The following is a 23,391-nucleotide window of genomic DNA, read 5'->3' as shown; positions in this document are numbered from 1 at the left end:
CTATTATACATGAAGGGTATGTTGGCTTAGAGACACACCCTGGGGTATATTTTACAGTGAGCCCACTCTTGTATATTGCCCTGTGAAGAGGCAGTGTTAGATTCTTGTGCCTTATAAATAGGTGAAATTTATAAAAATCAAGTAACTGATTTGAAGACTTTGCCAACTTGTTGAATATGGCAGAAACACCTTCAGCCCTGTGGATAGTCCTTTACTGTGGGTCACTTCAGGTAGCCATGACTTTACTGTTTTATGGTCACAGTTTCGCTATGTTTGTGATCTCTTTCAGCATTTGTGGCATGGATCTAGGACAAGTGATCTCTCCACCTCCTGTCAACCCTTTGCTCTTGTATGTTGAGCTTCTTACCACAGGGCTCTAGCCTAGAGATCTTGTCTGCCTGGTTTCTGCCTTCTGAAGTATAACCTGTCTTTAAAGTTCTGTTGTACTAGGTGGGAGATTCTGTGACCACAGACCTCAGCAATATCAACGGCTCCATGAGCCACTCTCCCAGGAAACACAAGGATGCTCGCTCCTCTAACTCCCAGGGTGGAGTTGCCTGAAGCCTAAGCACCAAGACAACCACTACCAATTCTGCCCTGAACACACACACACACACATACACACACACCAATACAATACACACACATATACTATGAACACACACCACACATATACAAATACAATATGTATACATGTACACACTTGTACAGTACACAACACATATATACTACACATATATACACACAAATAGGTACAAATACATAAAAATACACATAGATATGCCACATGTACACAGACATGCAGGCATCACACATACATATAAACATACATATACAAACACACATATACACATGTGCATACACATACAAATACACAAACATCATAACACACACACACAGTATCTATCTCTTTATGCCTTCATGTCCTTTGTCAGGGCAGAGTCATGATACACAGTCTCTACTTCAGTGTCACATACCTCATCTTAACTAAAATAATGACAATAATGACATCCTACATCCAAACAGTCACAGTCTGAGAAACCGGGAACCCTTGAGGGGAAGCATCCGGCTGTTCACACCAGCCTAGGCGCTGCCTGCAAGGGCATGCCCTGCTCAGAGCAGAGCTTCTGCAGGGCTCTCTTCTGAGCACACAGGGCTTCTTGTTTATGTCAGTACACGTTCACTCACTATGTGTGCCTTATTTACTTCTCACGTGCTTATGTCTCACTAGTACTTCATTACATTTTTCCAGGCCAGGATCCATGACCTTCCGGCCTTCTGCTAGCATCTAATGGTCAATAAATATTTGTAGCTTTGCTTTAACTGCCTTAAAAGCTTTTGCTTGGCGGGTTCAGAATCACATCTTAGTTACTATTTCCAGAGTCACATCATGTTCCCAGGGTTAAGAAATGCTTTTGGAATGGACAAAATCCCTTTTGCCTCAATCACACACGTGTTAACCAACATTTAATACTACTTGGGGATATCCCCAAACTTCTTATGCAGAAGGAAATTCCTGTGTAAAAGAGGAAAAGGCTTGTTCGTGCTGTGCTTCTTCTTGAACACATCTCTTAAAGCACCAGCTTTGTCATGTGCGAAAGGTTTATAAGGATCCAGTTACAAATCACAATTGCTCTCTTCCTTGTGAGATGAGGGGAGGAGATGGTATTGTCCACAGCAGGGCAGAATGTTCATGCTGATGTGTCACTCAAGGTAGACATGACAATCTGGAAGCAGAAACTTTAGCAGCTTCTTCTTCCTTCCAGAAAGGGTAGTCAGGCTCCATGTACCAGACCATGGGCTGCTGACCTATGACCCCTGACCTGTGACCCCAAGATCTGACATCCTCTGGCCAGCAGTCTTTGATGAATGCCAGGAGAAAGTGGCACCTAAGGTCTCAAGACTGAAGGAGGCTGTGCTATCATCTGAGGACCTCTTAGGCCACCTCTCCAATTTTGGCTACAACTGTCTCTTACTCAGAGTCACCTTTGGAACTTGTCCTCCAAGAGACATAGATGAGAAATGTCGGGGTGACCCAGAGAGGTTGTCTTTTCCTCCAAGTCTAGACAGTGACTCTTTAGGAACCCTGTCTGTGGTCAAATTCCTGGTTGTCTCTGACTGGCTTCAGGGTCTATAGTGATGGCTGATATCAAAGTCTAGATAATTGTGCTTGATTATAAGAGGAAGTTTTTAAGAGGAAAAAAAAAGTAATTTAGAATTCTGGAAAAGCAGGATATACTCTTAAAGGTGACTGTCAGGGCTCTGCTATAGACATTTGTCCTTCAAGTTCATCTTGAGGCCCTAACCAGAAATACCTCAGAATGAGACTATATCTGGAAGCAGTCTACGATAAAATAAGGCCAAATGGGTAGGCCCTAATATTGTCTAAATGGTGTCTGCATATGAGCAGGAACTCTGGACATGGAGACAGACATATACACAGAGCACAGCAGAAAGGCTATGTGACAGTAAAGGTCTCCCCCAGCAGACAGTGGCTCAGGGCAGAGTCTCCCTCTAGTGCTAGAAGGAAACACCCAGGACACACACTTGATTAGGTAGGGCCTCCAGGGCTGTGAGCCAGTCATATCTACTGTGTGAGTCCACAAGGATGGCCCTCACTTGTTAATGTGGTCGCAATGATTTCACAGTCTCCATAGCTCCCATGGTATTAACTGGGCAGTTTCTGCTGACCTGAATAAGTAGAGGGTTCTTTCTTAGACCATAGAGAAGGCACCCCTCTTGTAGCTGTAGCCCAAGGCCACAGACTGCCTCCTAAAGGAACACTGGAACTGGTATCTGACAGCTGGCCTCCTGAGATGGACGTCTTCCATTACTGTGAACATTGGTGACGGTGTGAGCCACAGGCTGTTCTGATTGGCCTAGGAGAGGTGAAAGAATGGAAGTATCTTCCAGCAACTTCCTCTCTCCATCTTTGGAGTCTGGATGACATGCATATTGTCTTGGTCCCCAGAAGCTGGCCACAGTAGGACTCAGTGTATGATTTGCCCATGAGATTCACAGAAAGGTGAGCCATGTGACTTAGCAGCTACTGTTCCAATTTTTTTTTTTCCTCTGATAGAGATTGGTCAACTGTGCCTGCTTGCTGATCTCTGGGAACCAGGATAGCATGCTCACATGAACTCAAAATGAAGATACCTCCCAACAAGAGATACAGTCAGTGTCCATGCCCTGGCTGAATCCACAGTTCTTGTTTGCACCAGTCACAGTTCAGTGCCTCTAGCCTGACTGAGCACTTGGTTTATGGGAACCTCTGCTGGGTTATGTGTCCACAACACATCAGTTTCTATGACAAAATACCCAGCAAAAGTCAACTTAAAAGAAGAAATGTTTGTTTTGGCTCACTGTTTCAGAGGTTTTAGTCCATGGTCACGTGATACCATTTCTGGACTGCGATGAGGCTGAATCTCAGGCATGGTCTCACCCAGCTACTCACATCATGGCATCCAGGAAACAGAGGAGAAGAAGGTGCAACAACAACAAAAATCCCCCTAAGTTACTCCCCTAACAATCCATTTCCACTTCCTACCTTCTACAGTGCCATCAATCAGGGACCAATGCTCTAGCAATGACCTTTTGGAGACATTTACGATCCAAACTATAGCATGTCTGGATTCTGTCTCTGATGCCTGACCTGTGACAACATAGGATGGGCCCAAATCCCCGTGTCAGCCTTGTCTCATAACTGGTAGGTGATCCAGTGATCTGTGTGCATACAGCACATGGTAACCAGGGATGTGAACAGGAGCCATGTTCCTCTCTGATTCCAGCCTACAAGAATCTTTCTCAGTCCTTCCTCCTGGCACTGGCTACAGGACTTGGTCCTGGGCAAGGCAGGGGAGGGCAACCTTGAGCATTCCTAGAATGCCCATATCAGGGTATTGCCTGTCTGGCTCACTCTATGTACTGCTGGTGACCTGACCTCTGAGCCATTATCTGACTTTGGATCCATATGTGTAGCTGGTCCTAACTCCCCCATTATTTGAGTTCACAACCAGTGACATCATTAGGCATCTGCAGACTCTTCCCCTAGATCTCAGGAATATTTGTTTTTTGGCCCTTCAAGGTCAGAGGTTGATAAAGGCTGTGTTTTGTAAGAAGAGAGACCTATATGAGGCCTAACCAATCTCAGGAAGGTTGGTATAACTGTTTTGAATCCTTCATATGAGATTTAGCAGCACGAGGAGGCCTGGTTTCCTGGAGAACATGTTAGGTACTGGGGAGAGCTTCTCATGTTTATAGTGTTTATGTTCATGCAGCCTTGCTCACATCTGCCAGTGGCCTCCATGTGCAAGATTGGCCTGTGGCTCTGGGTTGTATTGTCTGTGAGTCAGAAACACTGAACTGGACAGCATGGGCCATAGCCAGTCCAGCTTGGCTACCATCTCTACATGGCCTCTAGAAGCCTCAGGAACCTTTGGTGGGGAGCAGACAATGGGGTGTGGTGAGGAAGGCGGTTAACATAACAAAGGCTCCCAGTACAGAGTCCCTCCGCCCCCTGTGAGTTTGGGAGTGACAGATGCTGTTAGCTTTGGCCCTCTCCAACACTGCCTCTGACAGCCCTTGACAGTATTCTCAGCCTTAGAGCAAGGTCCTTCTCTGTCTGCATGAATGCACTTGGAGCAGATGCTGGAAAATGGAAGTCAAACGCACCCTTTTTGTTACTGCATTTCCTTTTCTGTGAGTAACATGTGTGACGTCGTAAGGGATTTATAACTGCAGAGAAAGTGTTAATTGTGATGGAGTCTGATGATGAGCTAAAGCTTGAACTCCACTCAGAGCCTGCTGCAACTTTGTTTCAGAAAATTAAGAATTAGGAAACAGGAAATGACACAGTATCCACATGTGTGCACACATAAGCACACAGCTACACATTTATGTGGACAGATGTGCAAGTGGATGCATAACAGATACAGGGTTTGCAAGTGCTATGCTCAAACATTCATTTGCATATCCACATGCATACCCACATGTGCACACACTTTTGCATGGACAGATGTATGGACATGGTACTGTAACATGATTTCTACACCACACACATCAGAATTCATAATGACAGTGGCAAAGTCTTTTTAGGATATGCATTTGACAGAAATGGACACTGAGATCCAAGCTCAGGCCTCCCAGGGGCTCAGCCAGGGAGAAGTGGAGGTTAGATCTGCATTTACTTTGCTCCTCTGATCTTCCTTTAGAAGTACCTGTGTCTAGAGTCAGGTAGCTTCCATTATCTGAGCTCCATAGAAATACCTGTGTGTCCTTTCTAGAGACAGATAAATAAGCTGTGACTTGGATTCAAATGGAAACATGATGCCAGAGGTAAAAAGAATATAAATTGAAATGAATAAATCTCAACATCATAGATCAGACAGGAAGATAAAGGGGTACACTAGCATTTATGAAGGTAGACCATTGCTCCTGCATAAGCCTACACACACAAACTGAGGAGAGCTTTGGGCTATCTTCCTTCTAGGCCCAAATAAAGGGGTTGGGGGTCTGTTAAACTTTTCAGAGACCCTGAGAGTACCCAAGCCCACAAAAATGGAACTGGAAAGAGTATAATGTTGCTGTCTCCCAAGCTGTGTTTATTAAACAGCAAGTAGCCATGAGCCCATCAGAAATATATAGGCATACATATGATAACTGTGTGTTATCTTAAAAAGGTCAGATGAGTGCTTATTATCCTGTGCTTATAAGGTCAAAGGCTAGTGTAGAACATTGGAAAACACCATCCACATGGTCAAAGCATCCAGGTTTACCTTCATGGTTTATGTATGGTTGAATGAGTATTCCTATGCAGCAAGAGATTTCTTCTTAGGAGTTTAGAGGGTAGTCTGATGCTGCATCCAAGGCTCACTTACGTCTAAGGGGGCCAGCCACTGGGCTGTTCCCTGCAGGCAGTCACTGCCATGTAGCTGACCATGTGATAGGTTTTTTTTCATAGCTTGGTCTTTACATGACAATCTGTAATATCATGTATAAACCTATGACATTCAGTCTTTGCAGGGTGGTTTTTGCAGGTTCTGGACTATACATCAGCATGTGGCCCTTGAAGTGTAGATGAAACTACAGTTTCTGAGCTGCTGGTCTCATATGCTGTAGCCTTCCTGGTTTAACTTAGGAAAACTATGAACTTCAAGGATTTTCTTAACTTTTAAAGGGAAGTATGAATATGGGACATGAAGACTTCATTTTTAGCTGCCTGGAAGAATAGCTCCTAGCCCCGAAGATCAAAGGAATGAAGAGTGAACACACACCCTTATCCATCCATCTACTCTTCTATCCATTGACCTGTCTACCCAACCAATCACATGCTCATTCATTCTTCCATCTATCTGCCTATCACCTCCTTCTGAATTGACTTGCTGATCCATGTATCCTCCCTTCATCCATCTCTCCACCCACCTGTCCATAAGCATATTCATTTACATATCCACTTAACCATGCATGGATCCAATCATCCGTTACCACACATCCTACAATGACTGACTGAGAATGGATTAGGGGTATATACTGGGCTAGCTACTTGGGACAGACATGGGTCCTCTTTTTGTGACTATTTAACCTGAAGGGCTTATAAGACCAGAGCCCATTTTTTCTCCTGTCCTAATTATAAAGAAGCAGAGGCCAGCAGGAGTCACATGATTCATTTAGTGTTACCAGAGTATTGGTGACAAAGCCAAGTGTTCCAAAACTTTCTCCACAGCATTTCCCTCAGCACATGTCATTCTCTGTCTGTATTCCATGTGCGATCAGATGAGGATTCATAAAAGTTTATGAGGTGAAGACTAATGGACTTCTCAACACTTCTCAAACATTTGCTTTATGCCCCTGTGCTCTGGTTTCGTTTCCCACACTTTAATTTACCCTCAATCAATCAAAGTGCAACACTATTAAATAAAATTACAGAAATTAACTTATTGGTATTATAAATTGTGCGGTGTTCTGAGAAGTGTGATGGAATCTTGCACTACCCAGCACTGTCCCACTTGAGATGTGGCCAAGCTCTTTGTCCAGAGTACTCAGGCCATATATGCTATCTCCTCATTGGTTACCTAGCAACTATATCAGTTATCAGATCAACTGCTTCTATATCCAAGGCTTGTTGTACTTAACTGTGATCACAACCATGGGGGGCACAATGCTAGTCATCTAGATGGGTCAAAGAGAAGCCAAATGCTTCCTTTAAATGAAGTAGAGAAAATTTTCAATTTAAGAAAGAAGACTGTATGCTGGCTTGAGGTAAGATCTACGGTAGGACAGAACCTTTTGTGCATAAAACTGTGATGAAACAAAAAGAACTTTCGGTTTGGCTGATATACTTCAAACAAAAAGAATCCTGGCTACAGTGTACGTTGTGTGCTTGGTTCCAACAGAGAAGACAGGACATGACAGGATAGCAGACATTCTTGGAAACTCTCAGCCCTGGAACACATACTCCCCTCGGGGGGGGGGGGGGTCCCTTTCATTTGCTAGATCTTAGAACAAGCTTAAGAAACTAAAACTTTAATTTTCCCCATGATGTCAAGGTGGTTTTAATTATTATTTTGAGACAGGGTATTATGTTGCCTAAACTGGTCTTGAACTTACTCTGTGGACAATGAGAACTTCCGTCCTGTATACCTTTACCTCCACAGTGCTGGGATCACAAGCATGAGTGAGCATACCAGTTTACATGGTGGTAAATTTCAAACCTAAGGTTTTGTGCTTGCCAGGCAAACACTACCAATGGAGCTACCTCTCCACATCACCCGAAAGAGCTTTTATTTGAGATATCAAGCTTTCCGTACAAACATTTCTTGGTGCCTCTACCCATGAGGAGGCTCATGCACGTGACTCTGCTTGCTGGGCCTCCCAGCATGACTTGTGATACCCAGGGTTTGTTCAGAGAGCTTAGAAATCCAAGTGGGTGGGCAGGGGCTCTGGGTTTACAGACTGAAAACCCCACCTTGACCCTTTTCACCAAGTAGATCCCTTGTGGCCTCTTAGTTCAATGGGAGTTGTGTGTTTACACCCAAAAGAAAAGCATGACACAGATGTGGGTAGCTCTTCTCAGAAGAGGTCCTAGAGAGAAGAGACTTGCAGGAGTTGGCAACCATTCACACCCTGTCCTAGGAGACCTGTGGACCTTCTTGCGGTGGCTGAATTTTAAGTGTTTGAAAAAGGGTGGGTATGGCCTGCACATAGCTCTCAGGAAGTCTTGGAGCAAGCTGTGGCAAGAAGAAAAGCAAGTGAATTTACAGGCCTTAGATGGGAACTCAGGACACCACTGACATCTTCTGCTTGCTTATACCTAGGCTTCTATGTTTATAGCAGGAGATGAAAAAATGTACAGAGACCACTTGGATGACCTTGCTCAGGGTCCAGCATCCTCGTTCTGATGTGATGTGGATGGAAAATTTCCATTCAGGTTCCAGTATTAGAAAATAAGTCCACGCTAACTCCTTTTCAGCCAAGGTCTTAATTCTGGAACTCAGGTGACTCCAAACACAGATATTCACAGAGCCTTCCCATTTGTCTGTTTTTCCATCTCCTCTTCACATCCTTCCCCTCCCTCCCTTATCCTTTAAGTCCTGGTAAATTCCTGGCAACTCACAGAGGATTAAGTCACCCTAATTTCAGGAGCCTATCAAGTTCAGAAGAGATGTGTAAGTGTGACCCCTAGTGGCTGCAGGAGAGGCAGCGGTGCAGGTGTAGGAACCACCCAGAGGCTGAGATCCCGCAGGGCTGTGCAGGAAGGAAGAGCTTGCCCATGGCCTCACAGTGGACCTTCCCTGCAGTGTGCTTTGAGTGATTCTGCCTGCTCTGCTATCTGCTAAATGACCTGCTAACATTCTTTTGGACCACACTCAGGATAGACAATCTCTCTGAAAATCCCTATAGTCCACTTTCATCCATGCCAGTCCTTCCTTCCTTCCTTCCTTCCTTCCTTCATGTCTGTATAGGATGACCTATTTGGGAGCCTCAGAAAGTCCTTTCTACTCCCAACTACCATGAGAAAATGCCCGTTATTTCTGAGGTAACTTTTTATGTGGATTTGGGTGAGGCCAGTGGCTGAAGACAAATGTAGCCTTTTGTTGGGGTTCAGTTCTCAATGTCCAGAGGACAAATACACATTGGAGATCCCAAGGCAGAGCTATCCACAGAGATGGGTGTGGTGTGGCTTTAGCTAAGTTCTGGAATGCTTGAGTTTGTCACAAATCAGTCCTCTCATAGGCAAATGTGAGTGGATATTAGCACCTGTTTGGCCTCAGTTGTTGAAAAGCTCCCCTTGTAGGCAAAGAACACAAATAGACATTTTTTTTTCTAGAAGGAATGCACAGTGCCTGGCAGGTAGGCCCGGAGGAGTGAGCATCAGTTTCAGCCACAGACTCCTCTGGATGACCAGTCATGCGAGACGGTCAAGGACAGGGTAGAGAGATGAATGCTCTGAGGTAGCATGGACTGCTTCCCACTTCTGGGACTAGAGGAGTTTTCTGGGAAGGAAGATAAAGGACAGGAGTCTGGGGCTAGTGACAATGTGCCATGGAGGGATTGTGCCCTGGATGGGTGCTGGGAGCCAATGAAGTCTAAGAAGAGTAGAGGCTAGACTGAAAGTGCCAGAGTTACCCAAGAACAAGAAGGTGAACTTTGAGAAGAATGTCCTTTGCCTTGGTGGACCTTGGTAGCCCTCACCCAACACTGAACATGCTACAGGACATGGTGCTATGGTGGTTAAAAAAAATCTCAGGTGTGTATATCAAGAGCTTGGCTTTTCTCATGGCTCCTCAGGTCTCCTCTCAGTATGTCTACCCTTCATCCACAGAGGGACAAATACCTCTGGACCCAACATCAGAGTCAGCAGCTCAGTGGACAGTAGTTTCAAGTGAGCTGGAAGGAGACCTTGGCTCCAGATGCCAGGAGCACATGTTACAAAGGTTGATGGGAGACCTTTCTGGTTCTCCAGCCAACCTTCCTTAGGTCCAAAAAAGCTGTGAGAGGAGATTCAGTATATAGGCCAACATCTGACTCTAGAAACTACATCCTCAAACACTTCTCCAAAACAGCCCAGATGTCCCATGGTTGGCTCCATCTGGCCCAGGGGTGGGGAGAGCAGCTGCCCCATGGTTAGCTCTACTTCCATGGGGATGGGGAGACCAGTGGAATGAAACATGGGATAGTAAGTTAGGAAAGGATTTCTGCAATATGTACTTATATCCACAGCCTGACCTCTATCAAAGTTACAGTGGCCTATTGAATCCTGGTCAATGTCACTAGAGGACAAATGTGACAGAGACTGCCTCCTGTGGTTCTGTGATTGATGCCCTAGCATCTTACACTGGGATCTTAGCCAGGGCTCAGTCCTCCTAGGAATTTGTCAGTAAGTTAAGGGAGGCCAGGTCCTGGCTCCCAATGGTTATTCTCAGGGGCTTGTGGTCCAGGGAGACTTGAATGCAGGGGATGTTTGTAGTGATGTGTCTGTTCATGGCAGAAGGGCTATGACTCCTGCTGGGACCACAAGGATCAGTGTGGTTTCTGTGCAGCCTTGTTTCCTAGATGGGTATTTGTTTATATGTTTCTTTTCAAATACCTGGGAAGAGCATAGCTTCAAGCAAATATCATCAGCTCACGCATGTGCCCTATACATAGGCACTTGTGCACACAGGCACACATGTGTCCTACACATAGACACTCATGAACACATGCACACATGTGTCCTACACAGACACTCATGAACACATGCACACATGTGTCCTACACATGGGCACTCATGCACACATGCACACATGTGTCCTACACATGGGCACTTATGCACACATGCACACATGTGTCCTACACATGGGCACTCATGCACACATGCACACATGCACACATATGTCCTACACATGGGCACTCACATGCACACATGCACACATGTGTCCTACACATGGGCACTTATGCACACATGAGCATATGCACGCAGGGCTACATCCAGCAGCCACCATCTTTCCTCTTCAAAATCATACATATTTCATAAAGCTTCATGCAGAGTGTGTGTCTTCTGATTTATGGTAATTGTCAACAAAAGCAAAAACATGGACAATTTTAACCCTGCAATAGCTAGGAGTTAGCTGGCATGAAATTACACTGTTGTTTTTCTTTTCCTTTACAGTGGGGAGGAGGCTCCAAAAGACTCCATCAGATGAACCTCTGGGGGCTCGCATGCAGAGAGGGTATTGTCACCCTAATTGTGGTTCAGTGTATGCACCAGGGCTGGATCCATACAGGATATCGCCTGGGCAGCCCATGGGCTAAGGCTGGAGGACTTTGACTAAAACTGATTTCCATATCAAACCCAATTTAGATGAAACGTCTTGGTTGAAAAAAAAAATAACAGTGCATCAATAGCCCCTTGATTAGATTTTCATCTCTCAAGCAGACAAATATGAATATTTATTACCATGAATGCAGATTTTTCTCTTTCTATTGCTCTGATCTTGAATATTATCCATTACTAATTTTTATGAAAATTTGGGCAACATAATGTTTTCACATAAACTGACAGTTCTTGAGATAACCCCTGGTATTGTCTGGTTGAAAGTGACAGCTTCCGCTCATTCATGTGTTAACGAGGGATTAAATATTGTTTTTCACTCCCATAATCTAAGATGGACTGGAAATTAAAAATTGAACATTGTATATTAGCAGGGCTTTGAGGACCAGAATTTGTTTGCATTCACTTAGGGAAGATCTGGAAATTAGCAGCTTAATAATGTTGCTGCAGAACGTGGCCTCATAAGCACTGCTGACATTTTTCAAGTAAATTCATTACTCTACCTGCAACACCCAAATGAAAAGGCCTCCAATAAACTGAAAGGAACAGACAACCGTTGCTCCAAAAAGTAAAATCTCAACACAATTTGTAGAGCCTTTATGTCTCTACCAGGGCAAGCTGACTGCTTCAGGTGCGAGAGGCAGGGATACTGTCACATGTCTCCACTAAAGGTTGACCAAGGAGGGACCTATTCACGTAGTCCTACCTGTCCCTGCTCATGGAAGGTACTCTTTACAGCAATACAATGTCACTAGGAGCCACACCTCACCTGGTGGCATTGTGATACAGCTTTTCTCTTACTGTTACCGATTCATGGCTATGAAGTAGTAGATAAAAGACAGTACTAGGTTACCAGTGACCGTGGCCAGTATGATGACTGAATTATGTTCCTCCAAAACCTGCTTGTGAATCTCTGACGGGAAAGCATCTCAGAGTGTAGCTGTATTTTGTAGAGAAGGTCTTCTAGAGGGCATTATGGTAAAATGGGGTGAGCTCTTAAAAGAAGGGATTAGGACTCTTATAAAGTGATTGCCATTAGAGGACATGGGGACAATGTCATCTATGAGCAAGGAGAGAGGCCTCAGGGAACTTATAGGAACCTCTGTATGTACCTCAATATTAGATTTCAGCCTCTAGACTTAGGCAAGGGTGAGTATCTGCTGCTTAGGCCACCTTCTAGATACAGGGCTGAAACTGTCACCACTTATACCTGTCTTTGGTAAGAATGAGAAAGATACTAAAATACTTTACTCACAGACTTCTAATAGTTTAAAGTAAATCACAGAAACACATAATTTCAATTAATTATCATTTAAAAATGTTATCGGCTTATAAAGAATTGGGATTTATTTTGGCATCGTCAAATAGAATTTCTGTTGTTTCTCCCCTGCTCCCTATTTCTCACCCTCCCTCTTCTCTCCCCTTCCCATTCTTATAACTTTCTTTATATTTCATCTTATTTTTTCATATGTACTCTGATGGTGGAGCTTTAAAATGTTTAGAGTCAATGGGACAGATGGTTAGGTCTGTAACAGGTATATGTTTGTTAGAGAATGACATGTTGGAGAAATGAGACACAACTTGAGTTTAGAGCCACTTAAGAAACTTAAGCATACCACATTCACATGGGAGAAATGTTCAGCTGTAGGCCAACCAGCCACTGACACTGTCATTTCTAGACAGGACTGGGGCATCTCTGACTCCTGCGTACTATGGGTTGATTAATATCTTTTCAAAAAAAAAATGCTCTAACCCTTCTACCTAAACTTGTGTGGAAGCAGGACTTTGGCAGGTGTAATCATATTACAATAAAGTCATATAGGGTAGGCTATACCCTAAATCCAACATAGAGTTTTCTTAATAAGAAAGGATACAGATACACAGATACCCACATTGCAATGTAGGGAGGCAGAGCTTGTGGATATGCATCCACAAGCTAAGGAGTGCTATATTAATTACTTTTCTCATAGCTTTTACAAAATGCCCAATGTAAACAACATAAAGAGAGAGGAGCTTCCTTAGGCTCATGGTTTCTAGAAGGTCAAGTCATGGTCACAGGCTCGCCTGGAGTAAGGCTGACCATCCAAGGCTGCTCTTCACTTAATGAATTACAGGAAAGAGCCAGTTACCCCTATTTCCTTCTTCCAGGACCGACCTTCCACAGTTCCAGCTCTTCTCAATACTCCATTCAGATTTGACTTTATCAGTGGATTGATCAATCATCCACGGATTAGGTCACAGCCCTCATAATCTAAGCCCCCCTGGAAATACCCTCAAGAGCATGCTGAGAGATGTGCCTTACAAATCTCGTAGGAGTCTTTCAGTCTAGTCAATGTGGATATCAAGGTTAAGCATTACAAGGGGATCATTAGAGTGCAAATTACCCAAAGTGGGTTTTCCCTAAATATGTCAGAGCAAGATGGGCCCCTCTACACTGAAATTCTAGTTTCTAAGACTGCGGGAGTAGCTTTCTGCTGAGCAACTTCACCTAGGTTGTGGTATTCTGCTTAGCATCGCTGGGACCCTGATACTCAGAAAACAGTACTGTGTTTCTGGGAGACAGGTCAAATTGACCTTCAGTTGTAGGAGACCCTGGAAATGGGTAAGCAGAGCCAGCCATGACCGAACAGATGGAGCAGGAGAGCAATTTGCAGGAACACATGGAATATCACGGTTTACTAATAAGTTCCTATCTTCTGTAATTAAGAGGGTAGAGTCTGCTGGAATGAGAGTCCAGGAGGCTGACATGAGTGGCTACATTGGGCCCCTGGGTGTCCTAGTAAAAGCAGTGTAGAGGGACAGGTCGTGCTGTAGTGTGAGGCTTTCTTGTCTTTATTTTCTAATCACAAAGGCAAGCAGGGACTTTTTCTATGCCATGGAGACTGTGCTCCTCTTGGTAGGCCACATGAGCTAGGCGAGAACTGATGTGTGTTTATGGTTATTGAAGTGTCTGGCTTTGCTAGGGGCAGAAGTAACAATGACATGCTAGGCCAAGGTCCTCGATGACTTCTGTGTTCAGTGGCCTTTCAGTGACACCTGCTGACAAGGAGCATAAGTATAGCAGTTGCGGTGGAGTGTTTAGGTAGGCACACACCTATCTGTCTGTTGGAGAGCACTTGCCAGTTTACAGGTGGACCCTCAAGCGGGCATACTCCCATATGTTATAGGGCAAGATGGTCTCTTTACCAGAGTGCAGCAGGTAGGTGATATGAGCAGGGTGTGAGTGGGTGATGCAGGTCAGCTTGTGTGCCTTTGGCTAGAAGCACCACAGGAGGCTTTCTGAACAGACTGAGTGCTTGCCACCTCTCCAGACCTCAGCTTGTTAAATGAAAATCACCTTCTGCTCCCAAGCTCATAGGCTCCATGGTCTCACAGGAGCCAGGAGCCATCCTGCCCATGAAGACACTAGCCAGGGTGGTTCCTCTGCTTCTCAAGGTGAGAAAGGCAAACATTGTCAACCCTGGGCCAGGTAGCCAGTAAGTCATGTCACTGCAGTTGAAATATACATTATGCAATTTTTTTTTTCAAAAAAGCATATGAAATTGTTAGGAAAGAGAGAAGAGCGGGTAGCCACCGTCTGATGCAACTTACTTCATTTTACGTGACTATTTACTTTGATATTGAATAAAAATTGAATTTGTTACTATGGCAACTGCTACATCATATAGTTGCTCTCTGCCTCCGAATCACAGGGGAGCATGAAAGGCCCATGTGAGCTTGGTGCTCTCGGCGGTGGTTCAGGAGAGAAAGGTATTCACTGTAAGTTCATATTTGTGCAAACGGCAAGTACAGTGGGACGAATGTTGGTGCAGTTTTCTTTGCCGTGTAGAGCAGTGGAGGCGGGAGGTGAAGAGCTGTTAGCCTCAGGTTTGTGAAGTCAGAGCTGAATATCTGCTCCCTGAGCCCAGGAATGGACAGGCTGCTGGGAACCTCAACTTCTGTCTAGTCTGCTTACCACTCATGAGGGCTGTGAAGGAGCTGAACACGGAAAAGCGAGATGGGGCCCCAGATATTTAATGCAATTTCATGCAGATTTTCCTTTTCAAACACAAATTAGGAGTCCTGACAAGTCAACAGTCTTTTCTCAGGCCTGTGCACTTTTGCATTTAAGAGGGAAAAAAAATCCGCTTCCTTTGTCAAGAAATGCAGATTAGAATAAAATGAGGTGAATGTGCATGGAATGCCAATGAGGGTCCTGCAGAAGAGAAACAAGAGCACCCTATTCCCTATCCCAAGGGCAGTGTGTGTCCCCAAGGAGTCAGGACATGGCTCCTTCCCTGTCCCCACTGGGAACCCCCAGTGGGGAACAGAAGGGGCTTCTGGTGTCCTGGGGAATGCCTGTGGAACCTGTGGTTTCCCCAGGTTCTCAGAGGGCCTGTGACGCCTAGGGCACAGCACTCTACACTGTGATCATAGCAAGCTTGTTCCCAGATGATCCATGGGCTAACGGGGGTGAGGGAGTGTGCATGAGGCAAGCACACATTCTCATTTCTCTGCAGGGCCTCCTGGCATATGTGATCAGACATGGCAACAAGAACATCTGGAACCCAGACCCCGGCGACCTTCACTCGAATGCCTGCCACATCTGTATTTGCCACTCCACTCACACCTCACCCCCTTCTTATACATGCTTGGACACACGTTGGTTGCTCCCGTGGCTCTTCTGAATACCTACAGGCAGGCTGAGCTACCCATGGTAGAGACGATGGCCACCCAAGGAAAAGCAGCGATTCTATTGCCCAGAAATGACACCTGCACGTTTGGCTTACAGAGTCAAAACAAAATGAACCAAAGGAGCAAGAAGGGCATGGTGGGACTGTTACCACAGTGGCATCGCTGACAGCAGCACAGGACATTGCCGAATCACTGTCACTCAGCCACACCACATTCCATGTGGGAACCACAGCACATACTTCCCAGGGACCATTACTCGAATAGTCACAGGATATAAGTAGCAAGGAGGACTAGGTGAAGGTGATGGACACTAGATTGGAGCCTGGAACCCAGCAAGGCTGGACCACTGTCTCATACATACCCAAGACCCCAGGCTTGCAGAATCCCCTCCTATTTACAGGTTCACTGACAATGCTGATCTCCTCCATGCAACCAGCTGTGTGAAGGGTTTCCCTGAGCTCCTCCCACATCAGGGTGCACAAGCACCCACTTCACCACAGGCCTGTCCTGCCTCTGCCGATGACTCCCAGTGCTTATCATCCTTGACATTTATCTACGTGCAACCTTCACCGAAGGTCAGGGGTGGTTTTCATCGCGTACTGTGCTCTGCCTAGGAACAACACACCCTGTGGGGTGGACACAGATACATGATGGCCAAGGACACCAGTGTCACAGTCTATCAGAGTCAGTGGAGACCCAGGTGACTTTACCATCTCCAGGGCTGCCTGCTCACGTTGGTGTGGATGTGTTGTCACTTAGTACAGTTGTATGCCATCTTTATGTAGATGGTACAGTGTGATACTACTGACTCAGGGCTGCTGCACACACTCCACATAGTAAAAATCTCCTGTTTTTACTGACGCCCTACAATTATATTCATGGATCCAAGGGGAAACCTGCTAGGTGAGTGTTATGTAGGGATTCTCTAGTCCAGTTTGCGGCATCTTGAATCTCTAATGATTTCAAAGGAATAGGCCAAAAGATACTGAAGAACAAACTTACAACCTCCAACCTCACCACAGGATGCCTGGCCTGTGAGCAGCAAAGTGTCTGCATGTGTATGTATTGCTGCCTTAAAGGCACCAATGTGTCTGCACATGTATATATGGTTGTTTTAAAGTCAGCAATATATATACATGCAGCCACCTTACAGGCAGAGTTCTTTCTTTTAGTGATTTCAAGGAAATCACAGAATTCTCCTGATTTATTGCACTACAATCATCACCTTCCTCCAGTTTTATATTTTAAGACTCCCCCTCCTTTCTTCCAACTCTTTCTTCTTTCATAAAGCTTTTTATTCCTCTCATTTCTCTGCTTGGCGAGTGGACTCCTTACATAAATGCTGCAAGTTCAAACTCTAAATCAAAAGATCAGGCTTTATGTTTTTGGCACAGAGGGCCCCGCCGCACAATGGCTCTCCCATTTGATTTGGCCCAAATATTATTTCAGGACCCAAGCTCCTCTTAGCCATCTAGAGCCACTGGACTGGACATGTTTGTTTACTTATTCATTTATTGCATGTGTGAATGTGCATGCATGGACACATGCCACGATACATATATGGAGGTTTGAGGACAGCCTGTGGGAGACAGCTGCCTATCCCACCATGTAGGACCCAGGGACTAAATTCAGATTATCAAGTTTGACAGCAACTGGCTTTATCCACTGAGCCTTCTCAATAGCCCTGGGCTGGGATTTTTGATGAAAGAGGCTTAAAGCTACAACACTTCCATCAACAGAGTATGGTAAGGTGGGATTTGGAGAAAATGAGGCTGCTTCCCCATATCACTTCCTCACACCTCGTGCTTTTTCTTTGCAACCATGGATCCCCTACACAGGGTCTCAGCCAGGGTGTGCTTTAGGAGAGCCCCAGTAGTTTGTGGGGCAGAAGCACCCCAAGAACTCTTGGGGTTTCCAATGGACATGGAAGATGGACTTATTTGAAAGCATACAGTCCCTTCCTTTGAACAAAATTCTTCCTTAAGCTCTGAGTAGCAGGAGCATCAGAGGCACAGGGATGGTTACAGGGGTTTGGATGTCTGTGAAGAACAGTTATTGAGCTTGCACAGGCAAACCTCCTTGACTCTTAGAAGAGGTCTGGAAACTTTTTGGAGAGGTTCCTGAGAACCCACATCTGGTCTCAGCCACTCCACTGAGTGGGAAGCCTCTCTCCAGCAGGAGGAGCTCAGTTCCACCAGAGTAGCTCTTGCCCCTTCCCCCACAAGCACTGCTCTTGGACTCCTCCCTGCTGTGGTCTTTAAGGCCACCATGGTGATGCTGGGCCAGATAGTCTGTTCTGTCTGCCTTCAAGGTTGGGCAGATAAGCTTCAAGGCTGTTTATGGCTAGCATCAGAACTAGAAGCAGCCCCACTCCATAATGAGGGGGACCCATGCCTGGTGGAAAACTTTCTAGGCTGGTTTCTCAGCACATTCTGAGCTTTTCTTCAGGGCTATTATAATTGTCCTCTGGAGGAAACACAGCTTCATTAATGTGACTAAAATGTGAAAAGTTTTCAAGGTGTCAGAAATTAGATTTCGAAATACATCAAAATACCACCCATCTATTCGGGATGCGTGTGTGCACCACAATCTCCTCATTTCCTGTAAATTTTGTTTTGAGATATTTCTATTTGGCTTAAAAGGTTCTAATTCTGCTATCTGTCATCACACGTGTGAATTACAAGTGCCTGGAGCAGATCTGTAAATGCTGCTAGATTTCTAGCAATCACACTCTGCTTTACATTCCAGAGTCAGGAATCAAAAGAATTCGAAATACGCTAAAAGAAAAAAAAAAAAAAAAAGAAAGAAAGAAAAGAAAGAAAAAAATTCATCAAGACCAGGCTTACTGGATGAGAGAGTTAAAATTAGGAAAAAGATATGATTAGGTTTCTAAAAATTTTCTCAGCTTGAATCCTTTCCTCCCATTTTGCTACTGTAAATGTTCTCTGCCTGTCAGAGCAGCTTCCAGCCTAGAGCTGGCAAGGGATATGCCAAGGAAACATGTGGAGAGCTGGGCTCAAGGCCACGGCAGTGATACCAGCCAACGCTAAAGGTTCAAGAGGCACCAGCTTTCAAAGTGGCTGCTGGTTGAAGCAAGGGATTATAAAATAGATATTTGGGATAAGGGGCTATCTCCAGGAAGCACCGTGGCAGCAGGCTGAGCTCTTCTGAGGGCTGCTGGCTTGAATCTCAGGAGCAAAGGTGACTAGCATGGCAGAACGGTGAGGCTGAGGTCAATGGGGAGTCTCCTCCTGCTAACTCTGTCCAGACATTTTATATCTGCTATCGAAGAAAACCTGCACAAGCTCTTCCAAGGTAGACTGACCTATGCTACAGTAGAGGATACAGAACCATGAGGTAGACTGTTTACCATGAGGTAGACTGAGGTAGAGACACTAACTACCTGTAGAGCAGCATAGAACATGGAGCCACAAGGTAAGAAGAAAGACTACTCTAAAGGCATCACTGCAGAATGGAAACAGATATTTATGGTGAACACACAGGCAACCAGAGAGAAAGCCTAGATTCCTTGGTAGAAGGAAAGTGCTGGAGGCCAGAGCCTGTAAGGTGGGGTCATAAGGAGGATGAGAACACAGCTTTCCAACCTCTCCACCCCAGAACAAGCAGCTGTGTTCTGAACAGGCCACTGCAGAGCCAATCCTCAGGCTCAGGGTAGGGTATGAGAGTGTGGGTCTTATGAAAGAAGCCAAGAAAAGCTTGGAAAATGCTTGAGAACCAGGTCTATCTTAAGCAATGGGGTTGGCCCACTGTGCATCCTGACTGCCCTGGAGCAGCCGGAGGCCACACTGCAATAAGGGATGAGGTATTCAGCAACCAAACGCATGAATCACACCGTGGCCTCCCGTGTGAAGTGGGGTCTTATGCACCTGCTGCCTGTTCCTGAGTGGCTTACACACTCAACTCACGGTGTCTACATTTTCTGAAACTGGGCCATACCAATGAGTGCTGCCTGAATGTGGGTTGCTCTCAATGGCTGGATGCCACCATTTCTCCCCAAAGAAGAAACTGAACTGGAAATAGCCCCCAGCACATAAACTTGTCCTCAGCTAGAGGCAGGCAGTAACATCTAAGTGCCCACTGTCCAGTCTCCACACCACACTGTTCTCTCTGACATGGCCACTGTCCCTCATTTAGATATAGGAGATCTGAAGCCCCAAGACATTTGGCTTCTTCCTTCCTTCCACTTCACTGGCTGTTAAAGAAACAGTAAATAATCAGAGTGTCTTCAGCTGTCACCTGCTCTGCTCATCCAGCATAGCCTCAAGAACACACAGAGAAGAGTGACATTTGTCAGGCTCTTAGAATGTCCTTTGAGAAGTTTCTATCAGTTATAGACTCTCTCACTCTGCTGTCAATAACTAAGGCGCCCCCAGGCACTCAAGCCCTCTTAAGAGCTTCCAGGAAGTCCAGGTCTCTGAGAACAGCCACCAATTAAACAGCTACTGGCTCCAGAAGCCAAAGACCTGGTTGCAGAATCAGAGCCTCTGCAAAGCAGCTTTGAGTCTCTAAGTGGTTCCGTAAGGACAAGCCAATGTATATAGCGGGGAACACTTACAAACAAGCACTCCTTAATACTTAATTAACTTTAATGGCAAGTGCTGTGAAATCTGAATTTCAGACACAAGAGCATAGATTGGCTTTGGTCCACGCTGACTTGTGAGTGGCTACATGCAGCTCCCAGGAGGAACCTCAGTCACTGTTACATGTGCACTTCATTACACTGTCAGTTGGCCAAGAGAGCAGCCACCAGCAGGCACAGAGAAGACATAGTGTCTGGTTGCAGCGAGGCAATGGCTGGACACCAAAGAGTCTGACAGCATCAAGTCACTTCAAGGACAGATTCATAGCTCTGCACCTTTGTTTAAACACACATGTCTAAGTAACAAAGACACCAAATTCCCAAGGAAAGAGTGATTTCCAGGAACTAACTCATTTTCAATAATTTAAGTCCTATACATCATCATCTTTCCTGGAGTTTCCTGTTTGGTTTGTGATAGATTTTTCTTGGGGAGATACAAAACTATGATTTCAAAGGCATAACATAAGTAGTCACATTTGCCTACACCATTAGTCAGCATCTATAAACACTGGGAGGACCGATCTCCTACCAGCTGAGCCAACAAGACGCTACGTGGATTAGCCACACAATGAGCCAAACCTATGCTCTTGAATTTCACCAGCCAGCCAGCACTGAGACACCTGGTGGGCGTGAGGGCATCCATCTCTTATAAGGATACTCCTCAACCTACTCACCGGCCTGATTCCACTTTGAAGGATTGTCAGTCCAGTTGCCTTCTCCAGCTGGTCTTTGTTGTCAGCTGTGAGAAGAAAAAGAAAAATCAAAAGAACGTCAGCATAGAGAAGGGTGGGATATCGGAGAGTGTTCTCTACTGATGAATTCTCTCAAACAACTGTTTGAGCCGTCTGACTTCATGGAGATGCTATGTTGAGCAACAGGGGGGACATGGACATGGAGAACCCCATGTCCCACTCAGTATCTGGTCTGCCTCAGCAAAGCACCTCTCTATACTTTCTACGCCATCTTAGAAGGCATGCCATGCTAGGCAATCTCTGGTCCTTGAGGATTTGATGGGAAATTGTATGTAAACACACTCTGCAAACTTGAAGTTCTTATTTTAAAATGGTGTAATGTTACATGTATGTCTATGCATATACCCATTGGGAAATAATGTTTTGTTACTAGCACCCCATGCACTTGGAAAAAGCTGCCTGTCTGTTTACATCACAGGATCCAGGCCTTACTTCACTCCCTTTTAATCCACGTCCCCATCAGAAACATCAAAACATGATAGTTTTGTTTCAATAAAAGCCCACCTTTATCTGCTCCCGACTTCACATGAGGAAGACTTTCAGAGAACAAATTCTATTTGATATGATGCCAGGAGGAATGAGCTCGGGGAAACAATTAGCAGATGTAAATGAAGTCTTAGCCGTTGCAATGCCAGGGCAGCAGACACAGCTGCCCCCGCTTCCCAGAGAGGAAGTATGTCACGAGGCAATTGACCCTGGCTTATGATTTAGTAGAAATATTCTTTTGGATAAATCTCCTGTCATTTTGGAAATAAAAACCAGAAGAAAAGAAAACCTAGAATTTTACTGAAAGACCCATGAATGGAGAGAGCACTGCAATTGCTGTTAATACAGAATGAGATAACAAGAAAGGATCAGCTGTGATTACCTGCATGGATCTTGGCTAATGGAATTATGTCTTTGAGAGATGTACAAACAATATCCCATTATAGCCTACCTGCCTTCTCTACCTCTAGGGACTGTCTTATAGAAAAAAAATTCTCCCTTTAACAAATGGACATTCGTTTTTACACGTAGGCAATCCTGGCTGTGCAGAAAGAGTGAGGTGGACATAAAGAAATCCAGGGTAGGGATGGGGAACTTTAGGATCCCTTCAGGTGGTGGCATGATGTGGGGCAAGTGACCACACAGGTTTAAAACTTGGATGGCAAGAGCCTGTTCCTTGAGGTATAAAATGATGGGTTTGCAAATCTCTTGTAATGCCTGGTGGCTATGTGGAGTGGGTTAACAGCAACTCTAAGTAGGCTGACCAAGGACCTAAAGATGGAATTCGTAAACACTCCAGTTCTTGCTAGAGAACAAAGATTTCAGAGTTAGAGATTATATAGAAAGCAGTCAGCCAATACATGACTAAGCTGAATAATCTAGCCCAGGGCCAGCCAGATCTTCCTAGAAGGCAGGTGATTATCTTAGGCCTGGTGGACAGTGTCTCTGTGGCTCCATAGTGTCGCCTTGGCATGGAAAAGTGTCACAGAGCTATCTGGGTGGCTGCTTGAGGGAAAGTTTAGTTACAGAAGCAGCCCAGGCTGAGGAAGCAATTCTTCCTTCTGGAGGGAGCTAGCTGAAAGGCCACCCCAGGATGCCCTGCCTGTAAGGCTGCAAGAAGTGAACCACCATCACCTCTGAGGCCTGGAAACATTGTCCTGGAAAACCACAGATAAATGCTCTAGGTGTGAAAGTACATCGGGAATTCAATTTGGCCAATCTGGAAATTTCTGTTTGCTGTATATGCAAGCATGGCTTTTGATAAATAAGCCTGAACAAATTCAGTCAACAATATGAGCAACCACAAGCAATTACAAAGCATCTGTTACGGCTTGATTGGCCGAGTGGCCTCTCAGGCTCTCAGCCACTACTGTTCGGCAAACCACTTTCAGTGCATGACCACATGTGCTTAGACCCTACAGGGGAGAGCTGCACAGCTCATCCATGGCTTTTCAGGGCAGAGACCCTGCTTTGCCATTCAGAGCTTGGTACCTTTCTAACTACCTGACCAGCACACAGTTGTGCTTTAGGCATGCTTCCTGCCCCTCTGGCCTTTATGAGTACAGTCTGGC

At 45.2% G+C, this 23,391-nt stretch overlaps 1 protein-coding gene across 2 annotated transcripts in view; it reads right to left on the bottom strand.

Moving 5' to 3' along the window:
- The window catches only part of Ptprn2 (protein tyrosine phosphatase, receptor type, N polypeptide 2), a 792,473-nt gene that overhangs the window by 234,043 nt on the left and 535,039 nt on the right, over nt 1-23,391 (bottom strand). For both annotated transcript variants that reach the window (XM_011244019.3, NM_011215.2), the window contains one exon: nt 21,257-21,321. In XM_011244019.3, coding sequence (XP_011242321.1) covers nt 21,257-21,321 — 65 coding nt within the window. The remainder of the gene's footprint in view (nt 1-21,256; nt 21,322-23,391) is intronic.

Source organism: Mus musculus, chromosome 12 (genome assembly GCF_000001635.26).
Source record: "Mus musculus strain C57BL/6J chromosome 12, GRCm38.p6 C57BL/6J".
Taxonomy (NCBI): Eukaryota; Metazoa; Chordata; class Mammalia; order Rodentia; family Muridae; genus Mus; species Mus musculus.
The sequence above is the reverse complement of the archived record's forward strand: the minus strand, read 5'-3'. Positions and strand labels throughout refer to the sequence as shown.